Source organism: Coenobita brevimanus, chromosome 21 (genome assembly GCF_032717465.1).
Source record: "Coenobita brevimanus isolate Jiangsu-jjx chromosome 21, ASM3271746v2, whole genome shotgun sequence".
NCBI classification, from domain to species: Eukaryota; Metazoa; Arthropoda; class Malacostraca; order Decapoda; family Coenobitidae; genus Coenobita; species Coenobita brevimanus.
This window is the reverse complement of record NC_136974.1, coordinates 29,215,533-29,243,227: the sequence shown is the minus strand read 5'-3', so window position 1 is coordinate 29,243,227 and position 27,695 is coordinate 29,215,533. Positions and strand designations below refer to the sequence as shown.

The following is a 27,695-nucleotide window of genomic DNA, read 5'->3' as shown; positions in this document are numbered from 1 at the left end:
TGTCTTTTTTATCCAAGATTATTGAGCAGTCCATACCTGATCAACTCTTACCACTACTGGAACACAACAGAGTTGTTCCTGTTGTTCAATCAGCGTACAGAAAATACCATTCAACTGAAACTGCACTAACAAGGATTCAGAGTGACTTGATGGCAAACACTTGTAGTAGGATGTCCTCTCTCCTAGTTCTGTTGGATCTGTCTGCAGCTTTTGATACAGTAGATCATAAACCTATTGTTGGATGATCTGTATTTTTATGGCGTTTGTGATAGTGCCCTTTTGCTCCTTAAGTCGTATCTGTCGGACAGATCTCAGAGAGTGGTTGTTGATTACACTAGCTCTGATTCTGCTTCCCTTCTATTTGGAGTCCCTCAAGGATCAGTTTTGGGTCCAATTCTATTTACTATCTACACAAGTAGTTTATCGTCTCTACTTGATGCTCATGATGTGTCCTATCATTTTTATGCTGATGACACCCAGCTCTATGTTAAGATGTCAGATATCAACGATACTAAGACAAAGCTTGAATCTCTAATGTCTGATATTAAGATTTGGATGGCTAAGAGGAAACTTAAGCTGAATGACGGTAAAACTGAGATCATCATCATCAGAGGAAACAGAAGGGGTGATGACACTGACAATGCCCTGGCTTTGAACATTGGCGTGTCACAGCTGCATCCAGTCAGTTCTGTTCGAAATCTGAGTGTTTATTTTAATTCTAAGTTAAATTACAAAGAACATATTTACAGTAATTAGGTTGTAAGAGGATGTAACTTGCATATCAGAAATCTGTACTCTGTGAGAAAATTCCTGAATAGACAGTGCCTCTTAACATTGGTCCATGCAGTGGTCTTGTCTCGTGTTGATTATTGTAATTCACTGTGGGTTGGTCTTCCAAATAATATACTAACAAAAGTTCAGTTTGTGTTGAACTGGGCGGCACGGCTTATCTTTGGTCTCCCCCCGAGAACCACAACTACCCCGTTTCTGATTGAGTTGCATTGGTTACCAGTAAAGGCTAGAATTGAATTTAAACTGTGTCTTATTACATTCAAGGTTCTTAAGTTTGGTGAACTGAAGTATCTTGCTGAATTGTTAAAACTCCCATCGGCACGCCCGGGTGTGATGTTACGCAGTGAAGATGATTCCTTGCGTCTTGATGAGCCAGGAGCCATTCACCAGTCATCTTTCTCTGATCGTTCTTTTGCATATAGAGCCCCTAGATTATATAACAGATTGCCATTGTCCATAAGACAACTCTCTACTGTTGAATCCTTTAAGAGACAGCTGAAAGCCTTTCTTTTTTCAAAATGCTGTGACCTGGAGAGAGGTACTATGACGGATGATTATAGGGTTTAATTATTGCCACTTTCATGTATATATGATGTAGCTTGTATTATATACAAGAAATGTCACAATTCTTGTAATTGTAAAAATAATGTATGTGTGTTGAGCGCTAGTGAATTCCCAAAAGGAAGAACTGGCGCTTTTGAGAAACAAAAGGCCAGATTATTATTATTATTGCCATATTATTATTACCAAGTTCTTGTCCGGTACTCGCAAGCAGTACTGCATCATCAGCATACAACAAATTTGAGATATTCCATCTATCGCCATTCATTACCAACGCCATCCCTCTTTCCATTACTCGTGTTTTTACTTCTCTCATCACCCCATCCATACATATATTGAACAACCATGGGGACATCACACAACCTTGTCGCATGCCCACATTGAACGTGAACCATTCACTTGGATGCCCATTAACCCTTACACATGCTTCACTGCCATCATAAAAACTCTTGACAGCACCTAGCAGCTTACCATCTACACCATACATGCGCAAAACTTTCCACAATCCCTCCCTGTCCTTTGTCGTATGCTTTTTCCAGATCCATGAATGCCATAAACACCTTATGGTCCTTCTCACAAGCCTTCTCTGCTATCTGTCTCACTGCAAATACTTGATCCACACATCCTCTGCCACCCCTAAAGCCACCCTGTTCATCACTCACTAGGACTTCTGATATCTCTCTATCTTTCTCTATAATAATTCTTCCATATACCTTCCCTACCACACAAGCTTATGCCACGATAATTCTTGCACTCACTTCACTCACCTTTATTTTTGTACAGGGGTACAATCACAGCCTTTTTCCACTCTGCAGGCACAGTTTCACTCATCCATGCCTTTTTACTTATCTCCAACAAGCACTTCATTCCACTCTCTCCACTACACTTAAGCATCTCTGCATACACCTTATCAACCCCAGTTACTTTCCCATTTTTCAGCCATTTCACAGCAGTCTTCACCTGTGCGAGTGTCACGTCTCCTGGCACTGCATTCCTTCTCTGCACACCCCCATTTAATATATACTAAAACCCTGGACTTTACTATAGTAGCCATTAATCTAACAATGTAACTGATGTAATCAAGCTTGAACCATATCTAGGTTGGATCATATTGTGCTGTAGATGGGTTAGGTTACCTTTTCACTAAAGATTAATTACTGTATGCAACAGAAAAGAAACTGAAAGATCCTAAGGTACCCATTGTCTGTCTGTCAACCTATTTATAGCCAGATGCCATAATCCCATAAGGGGTGGCTGTTTGTCTTTGAGTCAGTTGTTCTATGATTAGGGACACTAACCCTCCTTCAACCCACTTGATGACATGTAGGTAACACATGTGGGCTGGTTATTGTTTATGGTTACCACCCAGCATTGTAACTGGTTTCCTGTATTACAGGAAACAGTTAGGCTTGTCACTCAAGGTAAAGTCACAAGAAAAGGAAAGAAGAATAATAAAAAGTGACAGGAAAGATGGGAGAAATAGAGAGAGGAGGGCAGACACAAAAAAAGAACGATAAAGGTGAAGGAAGAAGTAGGCAGCACTACGTCAGGTGAGTGGATGATGGTTGCCACCACCTGCCACAATGGTACCCATTGTCATACTCTATTGAAAAATATTAGAAAAATATTAGAAACACACAGGGAGAAAGTACCATAGTCAGTTGAAGACTATATCAGATGATGACAAACATGTTAACATTTATCACATTTAACCCACAGTGTTAAAGGAAAAGAAGGGGAGGATAGGGGTGGGGCCCCTCCTAAGCTGAATACAATTGTCTAACAGTAGTGAGAATGAAAAGTATGGTGATGACGATGTTTACACTGATTCTTTGGTTATCGCACATAATTGGTACTGAACATGGCGGATGATAATGGAATTGTGCAATGATGAAAAGACAGGATTTATCCTAACTGGTATCAGGTACCTCAGACACATACATGCTGTTGCGGTAAGTATTGTACTGTATCAGAAACACGCGTAGGCATGGTTAGGTTAATAGAAAACGATGAATAGAGCACAATAAGGAAGAAACAAATACCACAGAAATACTTGAGGTATGGGGTTCCAAGGCTAGGGGGTGGAGAGTGTGTGGTCTCCATCACCTGGGATTAACTTTTCAAGTAGGGCCTCATCTTTGAATCCCTCAGAGCTATCAGAAATGACAGACCACATCATCTTTGTTGGCAAAAACCAGCTAAGGTGCGCTATAACAACAGGAGTTCGTTTTCGTTTTTAAAGGCTCCAACATGCTTGCATGTGTCGGCCTTGGTCACCTAATGGCAGCTCTCCATGCTGCACGATCCATTGCAGCCTCCCTGTTCAGTCCCTTAACTCTGAGGTCACACTTAATGACCTCGTCCCATGTCTTTCTCGGTCTACCCCTCACAACCCCACCCCCAGTATTAACACTTCTCACCTTCCTCACCCAATTATCATCCCCCATCCTCTCCACATATCCAAACCACCCCAATCTACCTCTCCTTATCACAACACCAATACACTCCAGTCCCATCCTACCTCTCAACTCTTCCATCGTAAACCCAGCCCCTCAAAGCCTTGGATGCAGGGATGCACTGCACATCCACCTAATCATTGTCATTTCTGTACGTCTGAGCTGGCGAATATCTTCCTCCTTCACTGCCCAGGTCTCATTACCATACAGCATTACACTCCTAACATATGCTGCATACAAAGACCCCTTAGCACGTAGGGAGAGTCCTCTCAATGTCAGGAGAGGCAAGAGTTCCCTGAAGTTCTTCCAACCACTTCTCACCCTAGCCACAGAGCTAGCTCCAGCCCCACCTCCAGCACACAACATGTGTCCCAAATAACAAAACTCTTCCACACACTCAAGAGATTCACCAGCAAGTTCAATCCTTTCACGTCTGACAATCTCCACCTGCTCACCCTGACACGCCGTACACATAAAATCAGCATTATCTAGCAGTCTACCTCTGATACCACTACATCTCTTATGCACCCATTTATCACACACACCGCACAAGATGGAATTACTTCCCACGCCCTTGTGGCAAACTGCACATGGCCACTCCCTCGTCTTTGACAGTACCGCCACCAACCCTAGATATCATCACTTTTGTTTTATCTGCATTTACCCTTAAACCCTTGTGCCCCATACCATCTCTCCACTTCCTAAACCTTTCCTCCGCCTCCCTTTCATTACTTGCAATCAACACCAAATCATCAGCATACAACAACTCCCACAGGAGTCCGTTTCTAAAGTCACATGAAAGGGCTTCAAGTACCATGATAAACAACATGGGACTCAAGACTGACCCCTGATGCACACCAACATTCACGGAAAACTCATCACTCAAATCTCCATTCACTCTTACCTGGGTGTGAGCACCCACATACATAGCCATAACCACCCTAACCAGCCACTTCTCCAAGCCAAGCTTTCTCATTGCCCACTTCACCACCTCTCTAGGGACTCTGTCAAAGGCCTTTTCCAAATCAGCAAAAACAAAATAAAGATCCCTTCTCCTACCAATATATTTTTCCTGAAGCTGTCGAACAATGAATATAGCATCAGTGGTCCCCCTACCTGGCATAAACCCAAACTGCATCTCATCAATATCCACTCTTTCTCTAATCATACCTTCTAAAACTCTCTCCATTACCTTCATTATCTGATCTAAAAGCTTTATACCTCTATAATTTCCTCTTTCCAGGGCATCACCCTTCCCTTTATACACATTTACAATTACACTCTTCAGCCAATCATCTGGGACAACACACTCATAAATAATCCTATTTATCAGGTCAGTGACTAAACTCACCCCTATATCACCTGAGGCCTTCAGCATTTCGGCAGTCAACCCAGACACACCTGCTGCCTTCCCCACCCTCATCCTGCCAGTTACCTCACTCACAGTAGCAGTATCAATCAAAGGCCAAGGGCCAAACACTGGATCTGCTGGCTCCAAACCTTCCCTGTCCCAGTCAAACTCCTCATTCAACAACCGGTTATAATGCTCTCTCCATGCATCTTTAATATCTTCACTGTTCACCACTACAATTCCTTCATCATTCTTCACACACTGCTCACCTATAATATCCCGATTATCCCTCTTCACTTGACCTGCCACCCTAAATATCATATTTTTCCTTTCCCCATGATTTAGGTTATCAAGTAATAGTCTCTGTGACTCAGACTTTGCCCTGTATACCTCTCTTCTAGCCCTACGCTTTGCAGCCAAATATTCCTCTTTGCTACCACCCTTCTTCCATTCCTGGAAAAGCCTTCTTTTCTCCTTAACTGCAGCTTCTACACCCTCATCCCACCACCAGATTACTTTATGTCGTGGTGGTCCTCTTGTCCAACTGCATGTTACATCAGTAACTCTCAAGAAATTGTTCTTGAGGGCTCTGTACTGTTCATTAGTGCCTCTGTCTACAGCTCCCTGTTCAGCCACCACTCTCCTCAACTCGCTATAGAAGGCATCCCTTACTACTTGGTTTTTCAGCTTCCATATTTTCCTTCTAGGTACATAAGTCCTCTTTTTCATCACTTGTTCTTTAAGCACCATATCACAAATCAATAGTTTGTGCTGCTGCACACACTCCTCACTTCCTATAACTTTAACATCCCTCACTAACCTCCTATCAGCCCTCCTTACCAGAAAATAATCTATCTGACTACTATTTCCCCCAGACTCATACATAATTAACCTATTGTCTCTTTTCCTAAAATATGTGTTGCACACAATGATGTCCGTTGCCTCCCCAAACTCGAGTATCCTTTCCCCTTCTGCATTCCTTAGACCGTACGCACATCCCCCATGCACTCCTTCATAACCTTGTGCTGCTTCACCTACATGATCATTTAAGTCCCCTCCCAAAATCACTATCTCATCATCCCGCATGCCACCCACTACACATATTAAATCATCCCAAAATCTATCTCTGCTTCATCCAATCCTGCCTGTGGTGCATATGCCGATATAATCGCAGCTACCTTTCTACCCAACAGAATTTTAACTACCAATATCCTATCGCTTACTCTCAAAACATTCATGACATATTCCACCCATTTCTCCGCAACCATCACACCAACACCTCCATATCCGTCTGTCCCCCCCTGGCAAAGCAACTTATAGCAACAGTGATTACGAAAACCACTATAACTGAGGGATCACTGCACTGTATAATTGTTACAAAGTTTAACCTCACAGTAAGAAAAATCATTAGTGAATTTTCTAGTGATATACTGTATACTGGTGCCACTTAATTATAGCCAATAAAGTGATTCAGACTAAATCTGTAGCACTGAATTCCCTTTATGTCATTATTTTGTGCCATTTTGATGCTGCGACTGTGAGCAGAGCAATAGGCAGGATGCAAGTGGGGAAGGAAGCAGGTGTGTCTGGATTGACATCTGAAATCCTGAAGGCCTCAGAAGATATAGGAATGGGGTTAGTTCCTGGCTTGATAAATACGATTATATATGAGTTTGTTGACCCAGATGGTTGAGTGAAGAGTGTAATTGCAAATGTGTACAAGGGGAAGGGTGATGCCCTGGAAAGAGGATGTTATAGAGGCATAAAGCTTTTTGACAAGATAATGAAGGTAATGGAGAGAGTCCGTGAAGGTATGACCAGAGAAAGAGTGAACATTGATGAGATGCAGTTTGGGTTTATGGCAGGCTAAGGGACTGCGGATGCCATATTCATTGTCTGACAGCTTCAGGAAAAATATACAGGAAAGAAAAGGGATCTGTACTGATCTATACTTTGTTTTTGTTGACTTGGAGAAGGCCTTTGACTGAGTTCCTAGGGAGGTGGTGAAGTGGGCAATGAGAAGGCTTGGGACTGAGGAGTGACAGGTTAAGGTGGTTATGGCTATATATGTGGGTGTTTGCATCCAGGTAAGAGTGAATGGAGATTTGAGTAATGAGTTGTCTGTGAATGCTGGTGTGCATCAGGGGTCAGTCTTGAACCCCATGTAGTTGTTCCCTAGGCAGTCTGGCCGAACAGCCCTGTGAACCCCTTGATGTTTATCACGGTACTGTACTTAAGCCCTCTCACATGACTTTAGAAATGGACTCCAGTGGGAGATGTTGTATGCCAACGATTTGACGTTGATTGCAGAGAATGAAAGGGAGGCAAAAGAAAGATTTAAGAAGTGGAGAGATGGTATGAGACATAAAGCAAAGGTGATGGTATCAAGGGCTGGTGGCGGTACTGTCAAAGAATAGAGAGAAAGGCCATGTGCGGTTTGCCACAAGGGCATGAGAAGTAATTCCATCTTGTGCAGTGTTGTGATAAGTGGGCGCATAAGAGATGTAGTGGTATTAGAGGTAGACAGCAAGATAATGCTGATTTCATGTGTGCAGTGTATCAGAGAGCATATGGAGATTGTTAGGCGGGACAGGATTGATTTTGCTGATGACTCTCTTGAGTATGTGGAAGAGTTTTTTTTATTTAGGAGGCATGTTAAATGCTGGAGGTAGGGCTGAAGCTAGCTCTGTGGTTAGAGTGAGAAGTGGTTGGAAGAAGGTCAGGGTGCTGTTGCCTCTCCTGACATTGAGAGGGCTCTCCCTCCGTGCTATAGGATCTTTGTATGCAGCATGTGTTGGGAGTGTAATGCTGTATGGTAGTGAGACCTGGGCAGTAAAGGAAGAGGATATTTGCAGGCTCAGACTTACAGAAATGAAGAAGTTGAGAGGCGGAAGAGAGAGTTATATGTGGAAAGAAAGAGAGAGGTGAAAAGATTAGTAAGAGAGAGTAAGAAGAGAGTGGATGAGGAATTTGGAAGGAATTTGAGTGTAAAGTGGAGAGACTGTAAGAAAATGTTCTGGAGAGAAGTGAAAAGAGTAAGACAGGGTGGAAGTGAAGTTAGCAGGGGAGTGAAAGATAAAAATGGTAGATTACTAGTGGAGAAGGGAGAAAAAGTGAGCAGATGGAGAGAACACTTTAAGGAATTGTTGAACGTAGAGGATGGAAGTAATGCGAGTATAAGTGGCTGGGGAATGGCTGGGAGAAGGAGGGAGGTGAGAAGACAGGAAGAAATCACTAGGACAGAAGTTGTGGAAGCAATGAAGAAAGTTAAATCGGGGAAAGCCCCAGGAATTGATGAAGTGTGTGGTGAAATGCTGAAGCATGGGGGAGAGATAGTAGTCGAATGGATGTGGAAGATGTGCAGATTGGCCTGGGAGGAAGGTAGAGTCCCAGAGGATTGGAAGTCAGGTATAATTATTCCCTTGTACAAAGGAAAAGGGGAAAAAGAAGTGTGTGGTAATCATTGGGGCATTTGTCTTCTTATTATAATAGGAAAAGTGTATGGTAGGATACTTATTGACAGAGTTAGAGAAAGAACAGAGAAATTAGTTGGAGAAGAACAGGGAGGCTTTAGGAAGGGAAGAGATTGTGTAGATCAGATATTCATTCTTAGATCTTTAGTGGAAAAGTTTCTAGAGAAGGGAAAGAAGTTGTATGCGGCTTTCATGGATTTGGAGAAAGCATATGACAGGGTGGATAGACAAGGATTGTGGAAATTGTTAAGAATACCGGTATATGGAGTAGATGGGAAGTTGTTGAATGCTGTGAAGAGTATGTACGATGGTGCGAAGGTTGCAGTGCGTGTGGATGGTGAACTAAGTGAATTTTTCTCTTTGAAAGTTGGTTTGAAACAGGGATGAGTCATGTCTCCATGGTTGTTCAATCTGTACATGGATGGGGTAATAAAAGAGGTACAAGGTAGGGTAGTGGATGTTGGAGTGGCCCTGGTGAGAGAGGATAGTGTTTGGAAACTCCCTGTACTGTTGTTTGCAGATGATACTGTGTTGTTGAGTGAAGACGAAGGGGAGCTGCAAGGCTTGGTGGATGAGTTTGAGAGAGTGTGTAAGAAACGGAATCTAAAGGTGAATGTGGGGAAGAGTAAAGTGATGGTCTTTGAGAGAGGTGAAGTTAATGAATGTACAGCGAGGTTGGATGGTGAGGAACTGGAAAATGTGAGTACGTTTAAGTACTTGGGTAGTGTGATGAGTAAGGATGGAGGTTTGGAGGGTGAAGTGCTTGAAAGGGTACAGCAGGGAAGAAAGGTTGCTGGTTCTTTGAAAGCAGTGATAAGAAACAGGGAAGTGAGCATCGCAGTGAAAAAGTTACTACATGACAGTATTGTGATATCAACTCTAATGTACGGAAGTGAAGCTTGGACATTGTTGGAAGGGCACAAGTCAAGAGTGAGAGCAGTGGAAATGAGTTATTTAAGAGGAGCCTGTGGAGTCACGTGGAGAGACAGGCTGACGAATGAGGATATAAAGGAGCGTTGTGGTGTGGATGTGGATGTGATAGGAAGCGTTATGAGGAACACACTGAGGTGGTTTGGCCATGTGGAGAGGATGGAGGGTGAAAGACTGATGAAGAGAGTGTATGTGAGTGAGGTGGAGGGGGGAAGAGGGAGGGGGAGGCCGAGGATGAGATGGAGGGATGGGGTGGAGAGGTATATGAGAGAGGGGGGTGTGAGTTGGGAGCAGGGCAGTGAAATGGCGGGGGACAGGGCGACAAGGAGACGATTTGTTTGTGGCCACCCCAAATGGGATTGAGGCGTCTGGCAATAGATAGATAGATAGACAATGATTAGATGGATGTGCAGTGCATCCTTGAGTGCGAGGCCTGTGGGGGGCTAGCTTTACAATTTAAGAATTAAGAGGTAGGATGGGACTGGAGCATATTGGTGTTGTGATGAGAGGTAGTTTGAGGTGGTTTGGGCATGCGGAGAGGATGGGGGATGACAATTGGGTGCAGAACGTGAGAAGTGTTAATGTTAGGGGTACGGTTGTGAGATGTAGATTAACATGACCTCAGAGTTAAGAGACTGAATAGTGAGGCTGCTAGAGATCTAGCAGAAGGGAGAGCCACCTTGAAGTCACCAACGCCGACACAAGCAAGGATACTGGAGCCTTTAAAAAAGAAAACGAAAACAATTTTGACTTCTTTTTTTTATAGGTAATACTGTACAGTACTGTGTATAAGGCAGACGTAGTGCTAAATTAATATCATGTTTTTTTTTTTTTCTGTGATTATGTACAACTTTTTAATCTTAAAGTGTTTTAAAGTATTTTAGTAAAATAGTTTAATACTGTATAAGTAGTAAGTTAGTTAGAAGTGGGTTATATGCCCTCAGAAATGTCTTTCTTACTGTTTATAGTTAGATGTCTTCATCCTGAAGGACACGGTCATGGACAAATCACCTTCACATTGCCTAGTCCTCTGTAACCAGTGATGTGTCTCTCCATCCTGCACCACTTTCATTTATATACCTCTCCACTCCCTCCTTCCACATCTGCCATCCACTCTGCCCCTCTCTCCCTCCACCTCACTTACATACACTCTTTTAGTCACTTCCTTACCAGGACAGCACTCCATCCTGTTATAACTGGGATGCATTTTTGAAAACCAATTGGATAATGAATTTGGTGTTGTAGCAAGTGAAAAAGCAAGAAAAATATATTGGAAAAAGAAATCAGGCATCATAGCAATCATATAGCTAAGTGAGAAGAGTGGAGAAATTGCAAGATAGTGAGAAGAGGACAGAGTATAAGAGCATAGTGGAAGAAAGATTGGGAAGGTATGAGCTAGAGCAGATGGAAGGGGTGGAAGACGTATGTAAGATATTCACGGAAGAGATAAGCGCAGCGTGTGAGGCGGTTTGTGGAGTGAGGAGGAGATGCAAGGGTGTGCAAGGGACAGCATGGTGGAATGATGAGGTGAAACGAGCTGTGGAACAAAAGAAGAAGGCATATGGTGAATGGTTGGCGAGTAGAGGTAGGGGAGAAGATGAGAGAGAGAAGAGAGAGGTATATGTGAGCAGGAGAAGGGATGTTAAGAAACTGGTGAAGGAGAGTAAGAAGAAAGTGGATGAAGAGTTTGGGAGGAATCTGAGTGTGAAATGGAGGGAGAGTAAGAAATTGTTTTGGAAGGAGGTAAAGAAAGTAAGGCAGTGTGAAAGGGGAAATAGTAGGGGAGTGAAAGATAGGAATAACAGATTGTTGGTGGAGAAGAGAGAGAAATTGAGGAGATGGAAGGAGCACTTTGAGGATTTGTTGAATGTAGAGAGTGAGAGCAGTGTGAGTATAAGTGGTTGGGGAATGGCTGGGAGAAGAAGAGATGAGAGGAGGGAGGAAGAGATCAGTAGGTCGGAAGTAGTGGAAGCGATGAAGAAGATTAAGCTGGGAAAGGCCCCAGGAATTGATGGAGTGTGTGGTGAAATGCTTAGGTATGGGGGTGAGATTGTTGTGGAGTGGATATGGAAGTTGTGTAGATTGGCTTGGGAAGAGGGAAGGGTTCCAGAGAACTGGAAATCAGGTATAATTGTTCCTCTGTACAAAGGAAAAGGGGAGAGAGAAGTATGTGGTAACCATAGGGGTATTTGCCTTCTTAGTGTGACTGGTAAAATATATGGTAGAATACTCATTGATAGGGTTAGGCATATGACAGAGGAGCTAGTTGGAGAAGAACAAGGGGGATTTAGGAAGGGAAAAGGGTGTGTAGATCAGATATTTGTTCTAAGATGTTTAGTGGAGAAGTATCTAGAGAAGGGAAGGAAAGTGTACGCTGCCTTCATGGACTTGGAGAAAGCTTATGACAGAATAGATAGGAAAGGTATGTGGAAGGTACTAAGAATATATGGAGTGGAGGGGAAATTGTTGAGTGCTGTGAAGAGTATGTACGAGGGAGCTAGGGCTACGGTGCGAGTGGATGGTGAGGTGAGTGAGTTCTTTGATCTCAATGTGGGACTGAAACAGGGGTGTGTAATGTCTCCATGGCTGTTTAATATATATATATGGATGGGGTCGTAAAGGAGGTACAAGGTAGGGCAGTGGATGTGGGGGTGGCCCTAATGAATGAGGGTGAGATTTGGAAGCTTCCGGTGTTGCTGTTTGCTGATGATACAGTATTGTTGAGTGAAGATGAATGGGAGTTGCAAGGTTTGGTGAATGAATTTGGGACAGTGTGTAGGAGGAGGAAGCTGAAAGTTAATGTAAACAAAAGTAAAGTTATGGTGTTTGAGAGGAATGAAGTCACAGAGTGTGCAGTGAGGTTGGATGGTGAGGATATGGAGAATGTGAGTGCATTCAAGTACTTGGGTAGTGTGATGAGTAAGGATGGAACTTTGGGGGATGAAGTACGTGAAAGGGTACAGCAGGGAAGGAAGGTTGTTGGCACACTGAAAGCAGTGATGAGAAATAGGGAGGTGAGTATGGAAGTTAAGAAGTCACTGCATGATGGTATTGTGATCCCTACCCTGACGTATGGAAGCGAGGCGTGGACCTTGCAAGAGGGGAACAAGTCAAGAGTGAGAGCAGTGGAAATGAGTTACTTGAGAGGAGCATGTGGAGTGACATGGAGGGACAGGTTGATGAATAAAGAAGTGAAGGAACGTTGTGGGGTAGATGTGGATGTGGTTGAAATGATTAGGAGAAATACACTGAGGTGGTTTGGACATGTGGAGAGGATGGAGAATGAAAGACTGACTAAGAGGGTGTATGTAGGTGAGGTGGAGGGAGGGAGAGGGAGGGGTAGACCAAGGATGAGGTGGAGGGATGGAGTTGAGAGGTATATGAGGGAGGGGGGGGTGAGTTGAGGGGAGGGGAGTCAAATGGTGGGTGACAGAGTGACTTGGAGGCGTTTTGTCTGCGGCCACCCTTTGCGGGATTAGGGCGTCGGGCTATAGATAGATAGATAGATAGAGAGAAAGCAATTGCCTGTCTATCTTTATCTATAGCCAGATACCACAGTCCTATAAGGGGTGGCCATTTGTCTTTGAATTTGTGGTTTTTATGGGGGGGGGGTGGCACTTACTTTCCGCCAATCCACTTGTTGACACATAGGGAACACGTCTGGGTTGATTATATGGTTACCATCTAGCGTATAAATGGTTTCCTGGCCTACAGAAAACTGTTAGGCTTGTCACTCAATGGAAAGCCACCTGACAAGGAAAGAAGAATAATGAAGTGATAGAAAAGATGGGAGAACTAGGAAGAGAGGAGAGCAGACACAGAAAAAGTGATAAAGGTGGTGGAAGAAGTAGGCAACACTACATCAAGTGAGTGGATGATGGTTGCAATTGTAAAGTGAAAAAATGGTGCTAAAATTGTTACAGTTGTATAAGCAGGTGATCATATAATAATTGATTGTAAAAGCAAGGATCCACTTGCTACACAGTGAGGGATGTGTTCCAAAATATCGCAACTTTTTCCATGCTTCTTTTAATGTAAGTTGGAGGGAACTGACATCAGCTTTTTAGTTAAATATGCATCTTCAGTATGCAATCTTTCAGTAAGTTACTGTACTATCTATTTATCTGTCCATCTATAGCCAGATGCCGTAATCCCATAAGGGGTGGCCATTGGACTTTGAGTTACTGGTAGTTGTTCTGTAGGGAGGGGCACTAACCCTCTGCCAGCCCACTTGTCGACACACAGGGAACACGTATGGGTTGGTTATACGGTTACCATCAAGTGCTGTAAATGGTTTCCTAGATTATAGGAAACCATTAGACTTGTCACTCAATGTAAAGCCACCTGAATAGGAAAATAGAGTAATAAAACAGGAAAGATGGGAAAAACAGGAAGAGAGGAGTGCAGATACAGAAAAAGAATGATAAAGGTGAAGGAAGAAGTAGGCAGCGCTACATCGTGGGTATATGATGGCCGCCACCTCAGTAGACCAGTTAGAAAAAAGTACAGTATGTCAAAGCAGGCAACCTCTAATGAAGACATCCTCTCCACACTGTCGCTCCCTTCCTATGTCCTGTTTTCTTTTTTCAGTGTGGCCAACAGCATTCGTCGCATCCTGATGGCAGAAACCCCAACCATAGCCATTGACTGGGTGCAGCTGGAGGAAAATTCAACTGTGCTTAGTGACGAGTTCATTGCCCACCGCATTGGCCTCATCCCATTCACCTCTGATGAGCGCATTGAACAGATGCAATACTCTAGGGTTGGTTTGTTTACAGAAAGTTGTCATATGGTGCTTTTATATATATATAATATATACAGTACTTATATATTTATATAGATAGATAGGTTTACAGACAGATAGATAGATAGATAGATTATACTGTGAATATATATATATATATATATATATATACACATTTATATATCGGTGGCTGAATCGGTAGAGAGGCGGCCTGCAGTCCTGATGGACCCAGGTTCGAATCCCGGCAGGGGCAGGGAACAGTTTAAGGATTTGAATTTCATAAAAAGCAGACTTTCCTTATCTACCAGATGACCTGCCAATATGTTGTAAAAATACCCTCACTAGTACAGTACCAATACACCAGTCCTGTATGAGACAGCCCTAGCATGTATTCAATATGGACGGTGGGTGTTAGCGCCGAAGTGGTGACATGTGGAGGTGTAGGAGGACTACCAGGCCTTGAGATAGGCTGCTGCCTCCGAGATATAGGCCCTGAAGCCTTTGCCCAGAGTTGACATATAAAAAATATATATATATATATATATATATATATATATATATACACACACAGAAATTGATTTAACACTTTGACCGCTTATCGGGCCATCGATGTACCGAGCAGAAGTTTCCCCCTCAGTGTATTGGTACATCCTTGGCCCGAATGTCCCTTTTCAAAAACTTTTGAAAACGTGAGTATATAATCAATATTTATTTCCATTTGCATTTATTGAAGCTACAGATGTGCTGCAATGGTATTATTTAATACAAAAATACTTATAAATAGGTAAGTTATTGATTAATAATCAGCTAAAAATTTATTTATTTTTCATTCATCATTTTTTATACAAAATCAGTTTTCACACAATACAGTTAGCTCAAATGCATTATAATCAATATCATAGAAAGGCAGGTATCAAATATAACACTTGTGAATGCATTTCTTGTATAAAAAGTAAAAAAATCAACACTCGGTTTTAGAAAAATTGAGATAATATTCCATAAAATAAAACATAGTTCCAAGATGCACATGAAGCCTTGTAACAATTTATAAACAAAGTAAATGAATTACATAATGTAACAGTAAGTAACTGTAAAGGAAAATACTGCTAAATATAAAAAAAATCTGTAAAAATTTTAAACCTTATGATAAATGAAGGTTATATAAAACATACAAAAATAATTAACTATTACACTATATGACTCGTAATTTGCAAAACTGAATATCCAAACATCTAATTTTTGCCCTGTATTATATAACCTATTAGTATGAAGCTGCATGCTTTTCATTGAAACATGAAATACAAAGGTGGGGTTGTCCATCACACCCAACACAGAAGGTTGATACTCTCCTTGCCTTATTGGATGCCGCCTTGTATCCTTCTCCAAGTGATATCTTTTCGTAACATCCTCTGCATCTTTTCCTGGTGTTCTTTTTTGGTCCATCTGCCTCCTGAAGAGTGTGCTCTGTTCTTGTGCCTGATATAGTAGAGGTTCTCCTCCCTGATTTGATGTTTTCATGAGGAATGTTTTTGGTTAGAGACAGCACTAGTGACTCGGTGAAGCTTCTTAGACATATTGTCTTTCCTGAGCAGTAGTATTTATTGTAAAGAATTTGAGCATTAGTTACTGATATCCCAGCTACCATTTCCAGGGCTAGCTTTCTGTACCACTTTTTTGATTGCCGTAGTGGCGAGTAGTAAGAATTTAGTTGGTCAGCAACATCAACACCTTTCTTTGCTTTGTTGTACTCAAGGACACTTTCTGGTTTTACGATGTCTTCCCCTTTCTTATTTTTCTTTCCACTTGGAACTACATCTTTGCTATGTTCAGGCACTGTCGACAGTGTAAAAACATCTCTCTTGTCTTTCCACTTGTAAAATTTTACACCTTGCCTGTTTTCTGCTGCCTTCACTTCTCCTTTCTTCAAGTTTGTTTTTACTATTTCTTTGCACAGGTATTTCCTGTACGATCTAACAGTTCCACATATGTAAGTTTTTTTGGTCAGAAGATACTCTGCCAGGGTCACTGAGGTATAATAATTGTCAGTATAGATGGTACATCCCATACCTAACATATTTTCACATAATCTTACCACAAGTGATTCAGTTGCATTTAGGCCAGGAATCTGAAAACTCTTCCCTTCATGAACCTCCATATTCCATGTGTATCCTTCAGGTGTGCAAGCCTTGTATAACTTCATACCATATTTGTTAGCTTTGCCTGGAATATACTGTCTGATACCTAATCTTCCTCTAAAAGGTACCATACTTTCATCTACAACAATTTTGGAGCCTGGTTTGTACACAGCTTGAAAATTGTCAATCAGTAGCTCAATCAGTGGTCTGACCTTGTATAATTTGTCTTGAGAATTTTCATGAGCTGTATTGTCTACAAAATGTAGAAATCTATAGAGAAGCTCAAACCTTTCCCTTGACATAAGCTTTGGTACAAAGGGATCATCATACGAATTACTTTTAGACCAATACAGCTGGATTTCAGGCTTCACAACTAATCCCATGTAAATTATTATGCCAAGGAACTTCTTTATCTCTTCTCTATTGGTGGGTTTCCATGAAACTAGTCTTGATCTACGTGTTACTGGTCCTTCCTCAATTTTTTGTTGTGCATACCTATTTGTTTCACGAACAATCATATCAATGATTTCATCAGATACAAACAAAGCATAAACATCAATTGGCTGCACACCAGTTTCATTATCTACATTATTTACATTAATGGTCATTTCTTCCTTCCCGGTAAAGGCATACATGCGAGGTTTTGGAGATACAGACCCCCACTCAGATGCAGATGGGGTGCCATTATCAACATTACTTCCTGTGTTTGAAGCATCTCTTTCTGGCTCTTCACCTTCATCAACTTGCTCTTCATCTTCAGATTCATTGCTTTCATCTGTTACGTCATCCTCTAGTTCATCTGAATTGGCAAGAAAATCTGAATCATCTGAATCATCTGATGAAGTTGATGACAATCCATAAAAGCTGACCGTGTCCATTTCTGGTGGAAAAAAAGGGTAAAAAACCCTTATAATAATGTTACACATAGAAATCAACATAACTGACAGAGAGAGAGAGAGAGAGAGAGAGAGAGAGAGATGTGCAGCTTATTGAAATATAAGACATATTTTATAGGTACTAACAGGTATATACATTAGAAAATACACATTTTTCTAAAGTAATGAAATGGTACATCAATGCACCAATTCGCAGAGCAACAAGATATCATCAGTAGGTCGCGTATTGGTACCCAGATGCACCGAGGCAACCTCGGTACATCGATGCACCAATACGCGAGGGGAGAAAAATATATTAGTGGTCGGCGATTCGGTATACATATGTACCACGACTTTTACTGCTCTAACCAATGCACCACCCTCTAAGAGTGAATCATACCTCCTCTTGCTCCGAAAGTCCAACGGACACTGGCTGGGGAGCGAAGTGAAGTTGACGCTAGGAGGGCGAGAGTGCAGGGTTGCCAAACGCGGCGAACGTGTTAAGGGACTAAATGGGGAATCAGCTTGTCCCTTACTTGAAAATGTGCCTTACTTGAAAATATCCACTGTTTTACCACATATAAGGACAATCTTATTATGAAAAGCAATGATTGTTTCACTTATCTTACTTATATATATGATTATGAATATTATTGTACAGGTACTGAATAAAGAAACATATTAATGTTTCAAGCAGAGAACTTTTTGAATGGTCCTGTCCATTTGTCAGGTAGAATATGGAGTCCCTTAAATCCGAAATCCCTGAAATCGAGGTTTGAGTGTATATATATATATATTTATATATATATATATATATATATATAGATAGATAGATAGATATACAGTATATATATATATATATATATACAGTAACCCCTCCAATATCCGGATCAATAGAGCCATCGGTAGGTTCGGATATTGGTCTTGTCCGGATATTGGGCCCCAGCTTATGGACTTGTACTTACTGACCCTAACACAGAGAAACACCTATACAACTCCCTCCGGACATGCATAGCACCTATTTAACACCCAAATCACACCAATAAGGCACATAAATGACTGAAATAAATGCAATAGAAACATAAAATGTGGGTTTAGAAGTATGTTCATACATTAATAAACATTCTGGTACTTATGGACTCTAACCGAACCTAACCTAACCGAACCTAACCGAACTCTGAAAAACACATTCCTACTGCACATGCATGAGGTAAGTTTAGTATGGAAAGAAGTACAGTATGACACTTTCTGGTAAGTATAGTATGGGAAAAAATACAATATGAAACATTCTGGTAAATATAGTATGGGAAATAGTACAACGTGAAACATTTTGGTTACTTACAGCAAGTCCCTGGCCACCTCGATGAATAACCGCCTCCTCTCAGACTCTGACAGTAAGAACGATTTCCTGAAGCACTTGCACTACACTCTTCCTGAAGTCTTGCACTGAACTTAGTCAATAACACACACAAGTCCGTTCTTTTCACAGTGTTCACTTTAGTCCAAATAATGTTCCATTAAATTTAAGTGTTGCACATTAACTTTTCCCAAGTTTTTTTAAGTTTCCAAAGCCAAAACAAAGAAGGTTAGTTACGTTAAATTTCTTTTCTACTTAGTCTTTTCTCCCAACTTGAAAACCTTAACACAACACACCGTTTTTTTCACTGCACAACACTCAAAATTCCCGTGTGGTCTAGTGGAGAAGTTCTTGCTGTTTATTCACTGTCAGAGCCCGAGAGTATCACTGGCAGGCGTCCAAGGGGTGCATCGGTGGGTAGTGGTGATGGCGTACCGACTACAGAAGACTCTGAAGACAGCCGCAAACTCACGTTGAGCGGTGACTCCACTGTAGCTGATGTGCTGGGCTGTGGCTCGGAGCATGAGGGCCTGTCTTGGGGAGGCAACGGAGTGGAACCAGGGCTTGGCACAGCGGGGGTCACGGGCCTGAAAAAACTGTCAATCGTTGACTGACGCAAGGACCGACGATTCTGGCGATTGATGATGCGCTGCCGGAAAGCACGCACTTCCTCCACGAGTCCCAAGGGCCCCATCTCCCTGTCGCAGTCCGGGTGTTCCAGGTAGTCTAGGACGAACTCTAGATGTTCCCGGAGTGCGCTCAGCTTGGGGATGGCTGGAGTAGTGTCCTGCTGGGCGGAGTCCGCATCATCATCGCCTTCGTCGTCGGAATCTTCAAGTTCGGGACTGACACCAGCAACCGAAGACGCGATCTCGATATCAGACAACGTCTGATACCCAGGATCGCCCTCGTCGTCGTCCAACCACTCACGAACATCGTCCACATCAACATCTTCGCCGTGCGTACGTAGCCATGCATGGAAGTCATCCACGTCAAACCCTAGGAAATCGTACTCCACATCTGTTCCGAGAAGCTGACGAGACCAACCATTTTCATGAGTTTTCACAGGGACTTCCTTCCATGCACTAGCCCAGTTGTACAGCGCAGACTTGATGTTGTAGCGGCGAAGGTTTTCCAAAGTCCGCTTGCCTCGAGTGTCACGTCCTTCCCTGCGCTCGTCCTCGTCCTCGAGAACCACCATCACCTCGTCCAGGAACTTCCGACGGTACAGGCGCTTTGTTGCCACGATCACTCCTTGGTCCATTGGTTGAATGAGAGCAGTCGTATTAGGTGGCAGAAACATGCACCTAATACGGCCATTCTCAGCAACCAAGTCCTTGTCGCACGGGTGGGCAGGTGCATTGTCGAGGAGAAGGAGAGCCTTTACCTGGTCGCGAGGAATTCCCAGTGTCTTCGTCTGGTAATGTATGACCTCCTTGACGAAGTGATGGTGAAACCAGTCTTTGAAAATCACAGCTGTGAACCATGCTTTCAAAGAATGGTACCATACGACAGGAAGGACATCCATCACCCCACGAAGGCACCGAGGCTGCTTTGCACAGCCAACAATAACGGGCTTAAGCCGGTGCATGCCGTTAGCATTGGCACAGCACAAAGCAGATATCCGTTCCTTAGGAAGCTTGCGGCCAGGTACACGCTTCTCCGTCTCATCGGCGAGAGTGTTCGTTGGCACCGAGCGATAGAATAGGCCAGTTTCGTCAGCGTTATAGACTTGACCGAGAGTGAGGCCCTCCCTGTCGATCAAGCCTTTCACCTTGTGCCGAAACTCGTCCACTCCATCCTCGTTAGCGTCCAATGCTTCGCCATGTGCTTTACGGTTAGTAAGGCCATGTCGCAACTTGAACGCGAAGAGCCAACCCTCGGATGCCTTGAAGTCTAGGGCGTCGTGAAGCCTTGCAAACTTCTCAGCAGCAGCCTTCAGCTCCGTTCCACGTACTGTACCATCACACCAGCTGCACGTTGCTGTCGATACCAAATCAACGTGGAGCGGTCGATCTCTGCATACTTGGGGGTAAACATAACCTTCCTCTCCACGTTGCGTTTGCTTCTCGACGAGAAGTCAGCCGTGTACTGCATGAGCTTGTCTCGGGAACGCTTGATATCGAACAAAGTCGACCGGGCCAGGTTGAACTCGCGGAGAATGCGAGAGGAAGACCAACCCGCATCAACCTTCTCCAATATCTCCCGTTTCTTCTCCAGAGTCAACACCACTCTCTTCCTTTTCTCAGGAGGCGGGGCCATCATCACACACACTAAGAGTAGGGCAGAGAGCAGCAGGAGGCCTTGCAGCAAGTACGGCACCACCACAAAAGCGAGCACGTGGGCAGCCATGGCGAAGAGCGTAGGTCTTGTCGCGGTGAGAGACAGGCGGGAAGTGGGGAGGATGCAGCGGCGCTCTATCGGACGTCGGAGGAATGACGAACCAAAACAATGCTCTCACGCGGCGCGCGCGGCAAGTTCAAATTACGGACGGCAAAAAATCGATTTTTTTTCCAATTTTTTTGCATTTCCGGACCATTTTGAGAATGTTTGATCCCAGTACGATAAGGTTCGGTTAGTGGGGATGTTCGGATATTGGGCGTCCGGATATTAGAGTGATTACTGTATATATATATATATATATATATATATATATATACCGTATATACATATATATATATATATATATATATATATATACCGTATATAAATATATATATATATATATATATATATATATATATATATATATTATCTATCTATCCATCTATCTATTGCCAGATGCCTCAATTCCGTTTGGGGTGGCCACAAACAAATCGCCTCCACGTCGCCCTGTCCCCCGCCATTTCACTGCCCTGCTCCCAACTCACACCCCCCTCTCTCATATACCTCTCCACCCCATCCCTCCATCTAATCCTCGGCCTCCCCCTCCCTCTTCCCCCCTCCACCTCACTCACATACACTCTCTTCGTCAGTCTTTCACCCTTCATCCTCTCCACATGGCCAAACCACCTCAGTGTGTTCCTCATAACACTTCCTATCACATCCACATCCACACCACAACGCTCCTTTATATACTCATTCGTCAGCCTGTCTCTCCATATGACTCCACAGGCTCCTCTTAAATAACTCATTTCCACTGCTCTCACTCTTGACTTGTGTCCTTCCAACAACGTCCAAGCTTCACTTCCATACGTTAGAGTTGGTATCACAATACTTTCATGTAGTAATTTTTTCACTTCCATGCTCACTTCCCTGTTTCTTATCACTGCTTTCAAAGAACCAGCAACCTTTCTTCCCTGCTGTACCCTTTCAAGCACTTCACCCTCCAAACCTCCATCCTTACTCATCACATTACCCAAGTACTTAAACGTACTCACATTTTCCAATTCCTCACCATCCAACCTCGCTGTACATTCACTGACTTCACCTCCCTCAAAGACCATCACTTTACTCTTCCCCACATTCACCTTTAGATTCCGTTTCTTACACACTCTCCCGAGCTCATCCACCGAGCCTTGCAGCTCCCCTTCGTCTTCACTCAACAACACAGTATCATCTGCAAACAACAGTACAGGGAGTTTCCAAACACTATCCTCTCTCACCAGGGCCATTCCAACATCCACTACCCTACCTTGTACCTCTTTTATTACCCCATCCATGAACAGATTGAACAATCATGGAGACATGACACATCCCTGTTTCAACCCAACCTCCAAAGAGAGAAATTCACTTAGTTCACCATCCACACGCACTGCAGCCTTAGCACCATCATATATACTCTTCACAGCATTCAACAACTTTCCATCTACTCCATATATTCTTAATACTTTCCACAATCCTTGTCTATTCACCGTGTCATATGCTTTCTCCAAATCCATGAAGGCGGGATACAACTTCTTTCCCTTCTCTAGAAACTTTTCCACTAAAGATCTAAGAATGAATATCTGATCTACACAACCTCTTCCCTTCCTAAAGCCTCCCTGTTCTTCTCCAACTAATTCCTCTGTTCTTTCTCTAACTCTGTCAATAAGTATCCTACCATACACTTTTCCTATTATGCTAAGAAGACAAATGCCCCTATGATTACCACACACTTCTTTTTCCTCTTTTCCTTTGTACAAGGGAATAATTATACCTGACTTCCAATCCTCTGGGACTCTACCTTCCTCCCAGGCCAATCTGCACATCTTCCACATCCATTCGACTACTATCTCTCCCCCATGCTTCAGCATTTCACCACACACTCCATCAATTCCTGGGGCTTTCTCCAATTTAACTTTCTTCATTGCGTCCACAACTTCTATCCTACTGATTACTTCCTGTCTTCTACTATGTATATATATATATATATATATATATATATATATATATATATATATATGTATTCATTCATTCATTCATTGCCAGACGCCATGTATCGCAAACGGGGTATATATATATATATATATATATATATATATATATATATATATATACAGTAACGCTGGGTGGTAACCATATAACCAAACCATACGTGCTCCCTACGTGTCAACAAGTGGGTTGGTGAAGAATTAATGCCCCTCCCCAGAAAACAAATAACTCAAAGTCAAATGGCCACCACTTATGGGATTGTGGCGTCTGGCAATAGATAGATAGATAGATATTGCCAGACACCATAATCCCGTAAGGGGTGGCCATTTGACTTTGAGTTAGTTGTGTTACGGGGAGGGGCACTAACCCTCCACCAACCCACTTGTTGACACGTAGGGAACACGTATGGTTTGGTTATATGGTTACCACCCAGCGTTATAAATGGTTTCTTGGCTTACAGGAAACCATTTGGCTTGTCACTCAATTTAAAGCCATCTGTAAAGGAAAGAAAAACAATAAGAAGTGACAGGAGAGATGGGAGAATACAGTATATATATATATATATATATATATATATATATATAGAGCTGCAATTATACCGGCATATGCTCCACAGGCAGGATTAGATGAAGCACTCTGAGAAAGATAGATTTTGGGATGATTTAATTCGTGTAATAGGTGGTATGCGGGACGATGAGATAGTGTTTTGGGAAGGGACTTAAATGGTCATGTAGGTGAAGCAGCACAAGAGTATGAAGGAGTACATGGGGGGTGTGCGTATGGTATAAGGAATGCTGAAGGGGAAAGGATACTCGAGTTTGGGGAGGCATCGGACATGATTGTGTGCAACACATATTTTAGGAAAAGAGACAATGGGTTAATTACGTATGAGTCTGGGGGAAATAGCAGTCAGATGGATTATTTTCTAGTTAGGAGGGCTGATAGGAGGTTAGTGAGCGACTTTAAAGTTATAGGAAGTGAGGAGTATTTGCAGCAGCACAAAGTATTGATTTGTGATACGGTGCTTAAAGAACGAGTGATGAAAAAGAGGACTTATGTACCTGGGAGGAAAATATGGAAGTGGAAAAACCAAGTAGTAGGGGATGCCATCTATAGCTAGATGAGGAGAGTGGTGGCTGAACAGGGAGCTGTAGACAGAGGCATTAATGAACAGTACAGAGTCCTCAAGAACAATCTCTTGAGAGTTAGTGATGTAACATGCAGTTGGACAAGAGGACCACCAAGACATAAAGTAACTTGGTGGTGGGATGAGGGTGTAGAAGCTGCAGTTAAGGAGAAAAGAGGGCTTTTCTGGGAATGGAAGAATGGTGGTAGCAAGGAGGAATACTTGGCTGCCAAACATAGGGCTAGAAGAGAGGTATACAAGGCGAAGTCTGAGTCACAGAGACTTTTACTTGATAACCTAAATCATGGGGAAAGGAAAAATATGATATTTAGGGTGGCAGGTCAGATGAAGTGGGATAATCGGGATATTATAGCTGAGCAGTGTGTGAAGAATGATGAAGGAAGGGTAGTGGTGAACAGTGAGGATATTAAAGATGCATGGAGAGAGCATTATAACCGGTCGTTGAATGAGGAGTTTGACTGGGACAGGGAAGGTTTGGAGCCAGCAGATCCAGTGTTTGGCCCTTGGCCTTTGATTGATGCTGCTACTGTGAGTGGGGCAATAGGTGGGATGAAGGTGGGTAAGGAAGCAGGTGTGTCTGGGTTGACTGCTGAAATGTTGAAGGCCTCAGGCGATATAGGGGTGAGGTTAGTCACTGACCTGATAAATATGATTATTTATGAGTGTGTTGTCCCAGATGCTTGGCTGAAGAGTGTAATTGTAAATGTGTATAAAGGGAAGGATAGTGCCCTGGAAGGAGGAAATTATAGAGGTATAAAGCTTTTAGATCAGATAATGAAGGTAATGGAGAGAGTTTTAGAAGGTATGGTCAAAGAAAGAGTGAATATTGATGAGATGCAGTTTGGGTTTATGCCAGGTAGGGTGACCACTGATGCCATATTCATTGTTCGACAGCTTCAGGAAAATTATATTGGTAGGAGAAAGGATCTGTATTTTGTTTTTGTTGATTTAGAAAAGGCCATTGACAGAGTCCCTAGAGAGGTGGTGAAGTGGGCAATGAGAAAGCTTGGCTTGAAGGAGTGGCTGCTTAGGGTGGTTATGGCTATGTATGTGGGTGCTCGCACCCAGGTAAGAGTGAATGGAGATTTGAGTGATGAGTTTTCCGTGAATGTTGGTGTGCATCAGTGGTCAATTTTGAGTCCCATGTTGGTATTTTGTTCTTCTCTTGGGGGGAACTGTTGTTGTGGGCTCGTGGCCTTTGGTTCCTTCTTCCTTGCATAAAAAAAAGAAAAAAAAATTGAAGCCCTCTCCCATGACTTTAGAAACAGACTCCTGTGGGAGATGTTGTATGCTGATGATTTACTGTTGATTGCAGAGAACGAAAGGGAGGAGGAGGAAAGGTTTAGGAAGTGGGGAGATGGTATAGGGCACAAGAGTTTAAGGGTAAATGCACATAAAACGAAAGTGATGATATCTAGGGTTGGTGGCGGTGCTGTCAAGGACGAGGGAGAGTGGCCATGTGCAGTTTGCCACAAGGGCGAGGGAAGTAATTCCATCTTGTGCGGTGTTTGTGATAAATGGGTGCACAAGAGATGTAGTGGTATCAGAGGTAGACTGCGAGATAATGCAGATTTTATGTGTACAGCGTGACGGGGAGAGCAGGTGGCTTGTCAGGCGTGAAAGGATTGAACTTGCTGGTGAATCTCTTGAGTGTGTGGAAGAGTTTTGTTATTTGGGAGACATGTTGTGTGCTGGAGGTGGGGCTGGAGCTAGCTTTGTGGCTAGGGTGAGAAGTGGTTGAAAGAAGTTCAGGGAGCTCTTGCCTCTCCTGACATTGAGAGGACTCTCCCTACGTGCTAAGGGGTCTTTGTATGCAGCATGTGTTGGGAGTGTAATGCTGTATGGTAGTGAGACCTGGGCAATAAAGGAGAAGGATATTTGCCGGCTCAGACGTACAGAAATGACAATGATTAGGTGGATGCATGGTGCGTCCCTGCGTGCAAGGTCTGGGGAGGCTGGGTTTACGATGGAAGATTTGAGAGGTAGGATGGGACTGAAGTGTATTGGAGTTGTGATGAGGAGAGGTAGATTGAGATGGTTTGGACATGTGGAGAGGATGGGGGATGATAATTGGGTGAGAAGTGTTAATATTGGGGGTGGGGTTATGACGGGTAGACCGAGAACGACATGGGACGAGGTCATTAAGTGTGACCTCAGGGTTAAGGGACTGAACAGGGAGGCTGCAATGGATCATGCAGCATGGAGAGCCGCCATTAGGTGACCAAGGCCAACGCATGCAATCATGTTGAAGCCTTTAACCCCTTAACTGCGGGGCGTCACTTTCGTGACGCTCGGGCGCAATGGATCATACCGCGGGGCGTCACTTTTGTGATTCTGTGTTATTTTGAATGATTCCGGCCTTTCAAGTGGTGGCTTGTATCATCTATCAGTACTGCCAGTGTCTAACACTAGTCAGCACTCCAAATCTCATCTGTACTCCCATCCATTTTTGACATTTTAGCGATTTTCCCCCCTTCCTGACTCCCCTCCCTACCTCCCCTCCATTACCCTGTCCTCTCACCTCCCAGGCCGCGCTGCGCTAAGCAAATCTACCCCGGATTTTTCCACAGATTTCATCCATTGAAATAAGCCCTATGCCCTATACTTATACAAAATAATATATACAAAAAAAAATAAGGTAAGTGATAGTTGTATACACCAGGAATTGGCTAATTATCACCTGACAACACCTCACATGCATTCATTCACTACATTACCACGGTAATTTCCCCTTTGAATTATGCCTTGTAATCTATGTCTGTAATAAAAATATATGTCAGAAAGGAAGGGAGAAGCCTAAGTGACATTTACATTCACCTGGAACTACCTATTTCTTTATGTATCGCCGAGATTTTCTACCAATAATTTATTAGCATGTAAGTTAGCAGCTGTCATCCTCATTGTCTTTGTCAACCCTTGCCTTCTCAGATAAGCCGCGGCATTTAGTTCCTTGTCCTCCGCTGTGGTCAAAACATGTCGCACTCACGCCCCGCCATTTCTGCCACTTCTGCGCCCATTGCAAGGGCCCCGTGACCTCTACACTCAGAAAAAGTCGTGAGGGAAGCAGGAAAGGACTAAGTGACTCTGGAATGGAATGTGAACTAGCGGAATTGTCAGTGGTGATGATGGATAGTGATTTTGACCCTTCGGGGGAATCGTGCAATGAGCCGGGTGAGGAAATCGTGCCAGAAAGTGCTAGTACGAGTGCTTCAGTGTCGAAAGTTATCCCTAGCTCCAAGGGAAAGGAGCCGTTAGTGCAGCAAGGGAAGGAATTTGGGAAGTGAGTGAAAAGGCGGCGTGTTAGCCCCAGAACAATGGCCCCGTGTGACCCAGCCCGCCATGAGTCCCGAGTTGATTCACCTCCCCGTTCCCCAAGCCCCACTTCACTCATTTCTTCCTCTTCTTCTGCTGAATTATCTCTGGAGTCTTCGTCGTCGGAGTTACCACCAGCATCAACAGTGAAGGCAGGCCGTAGAGGAAGAGGTAAATCCCTGACCTGTAAAAGTAGAGTTGCTACTAGA

General features: G+C 43.2%; 1 protein-coding gene across 1 annotated transcript in view; it reads left to right on the top strand.

The window, feature by feature from the left end:
• Positions 1-27,695, top strand: part of LOC145392247 (DNA-directed RNA polymerase II subunit RPB3-like) — a 46,749-nt gene that overhangs the window by 6,699 nt on the left and 12,355 nt on the right. Inside the window, exon 2 of the mRNA XM_080266711.1 lies at positions 14,154-14,325. Within this exon, the coding sequence (XP_080122837.1) occupies positions 14,154-14,325 (172 nt within the window). The remainder of the gene's footprint in view (positions 1-14,153; positions 14,326-27,695) is intronic.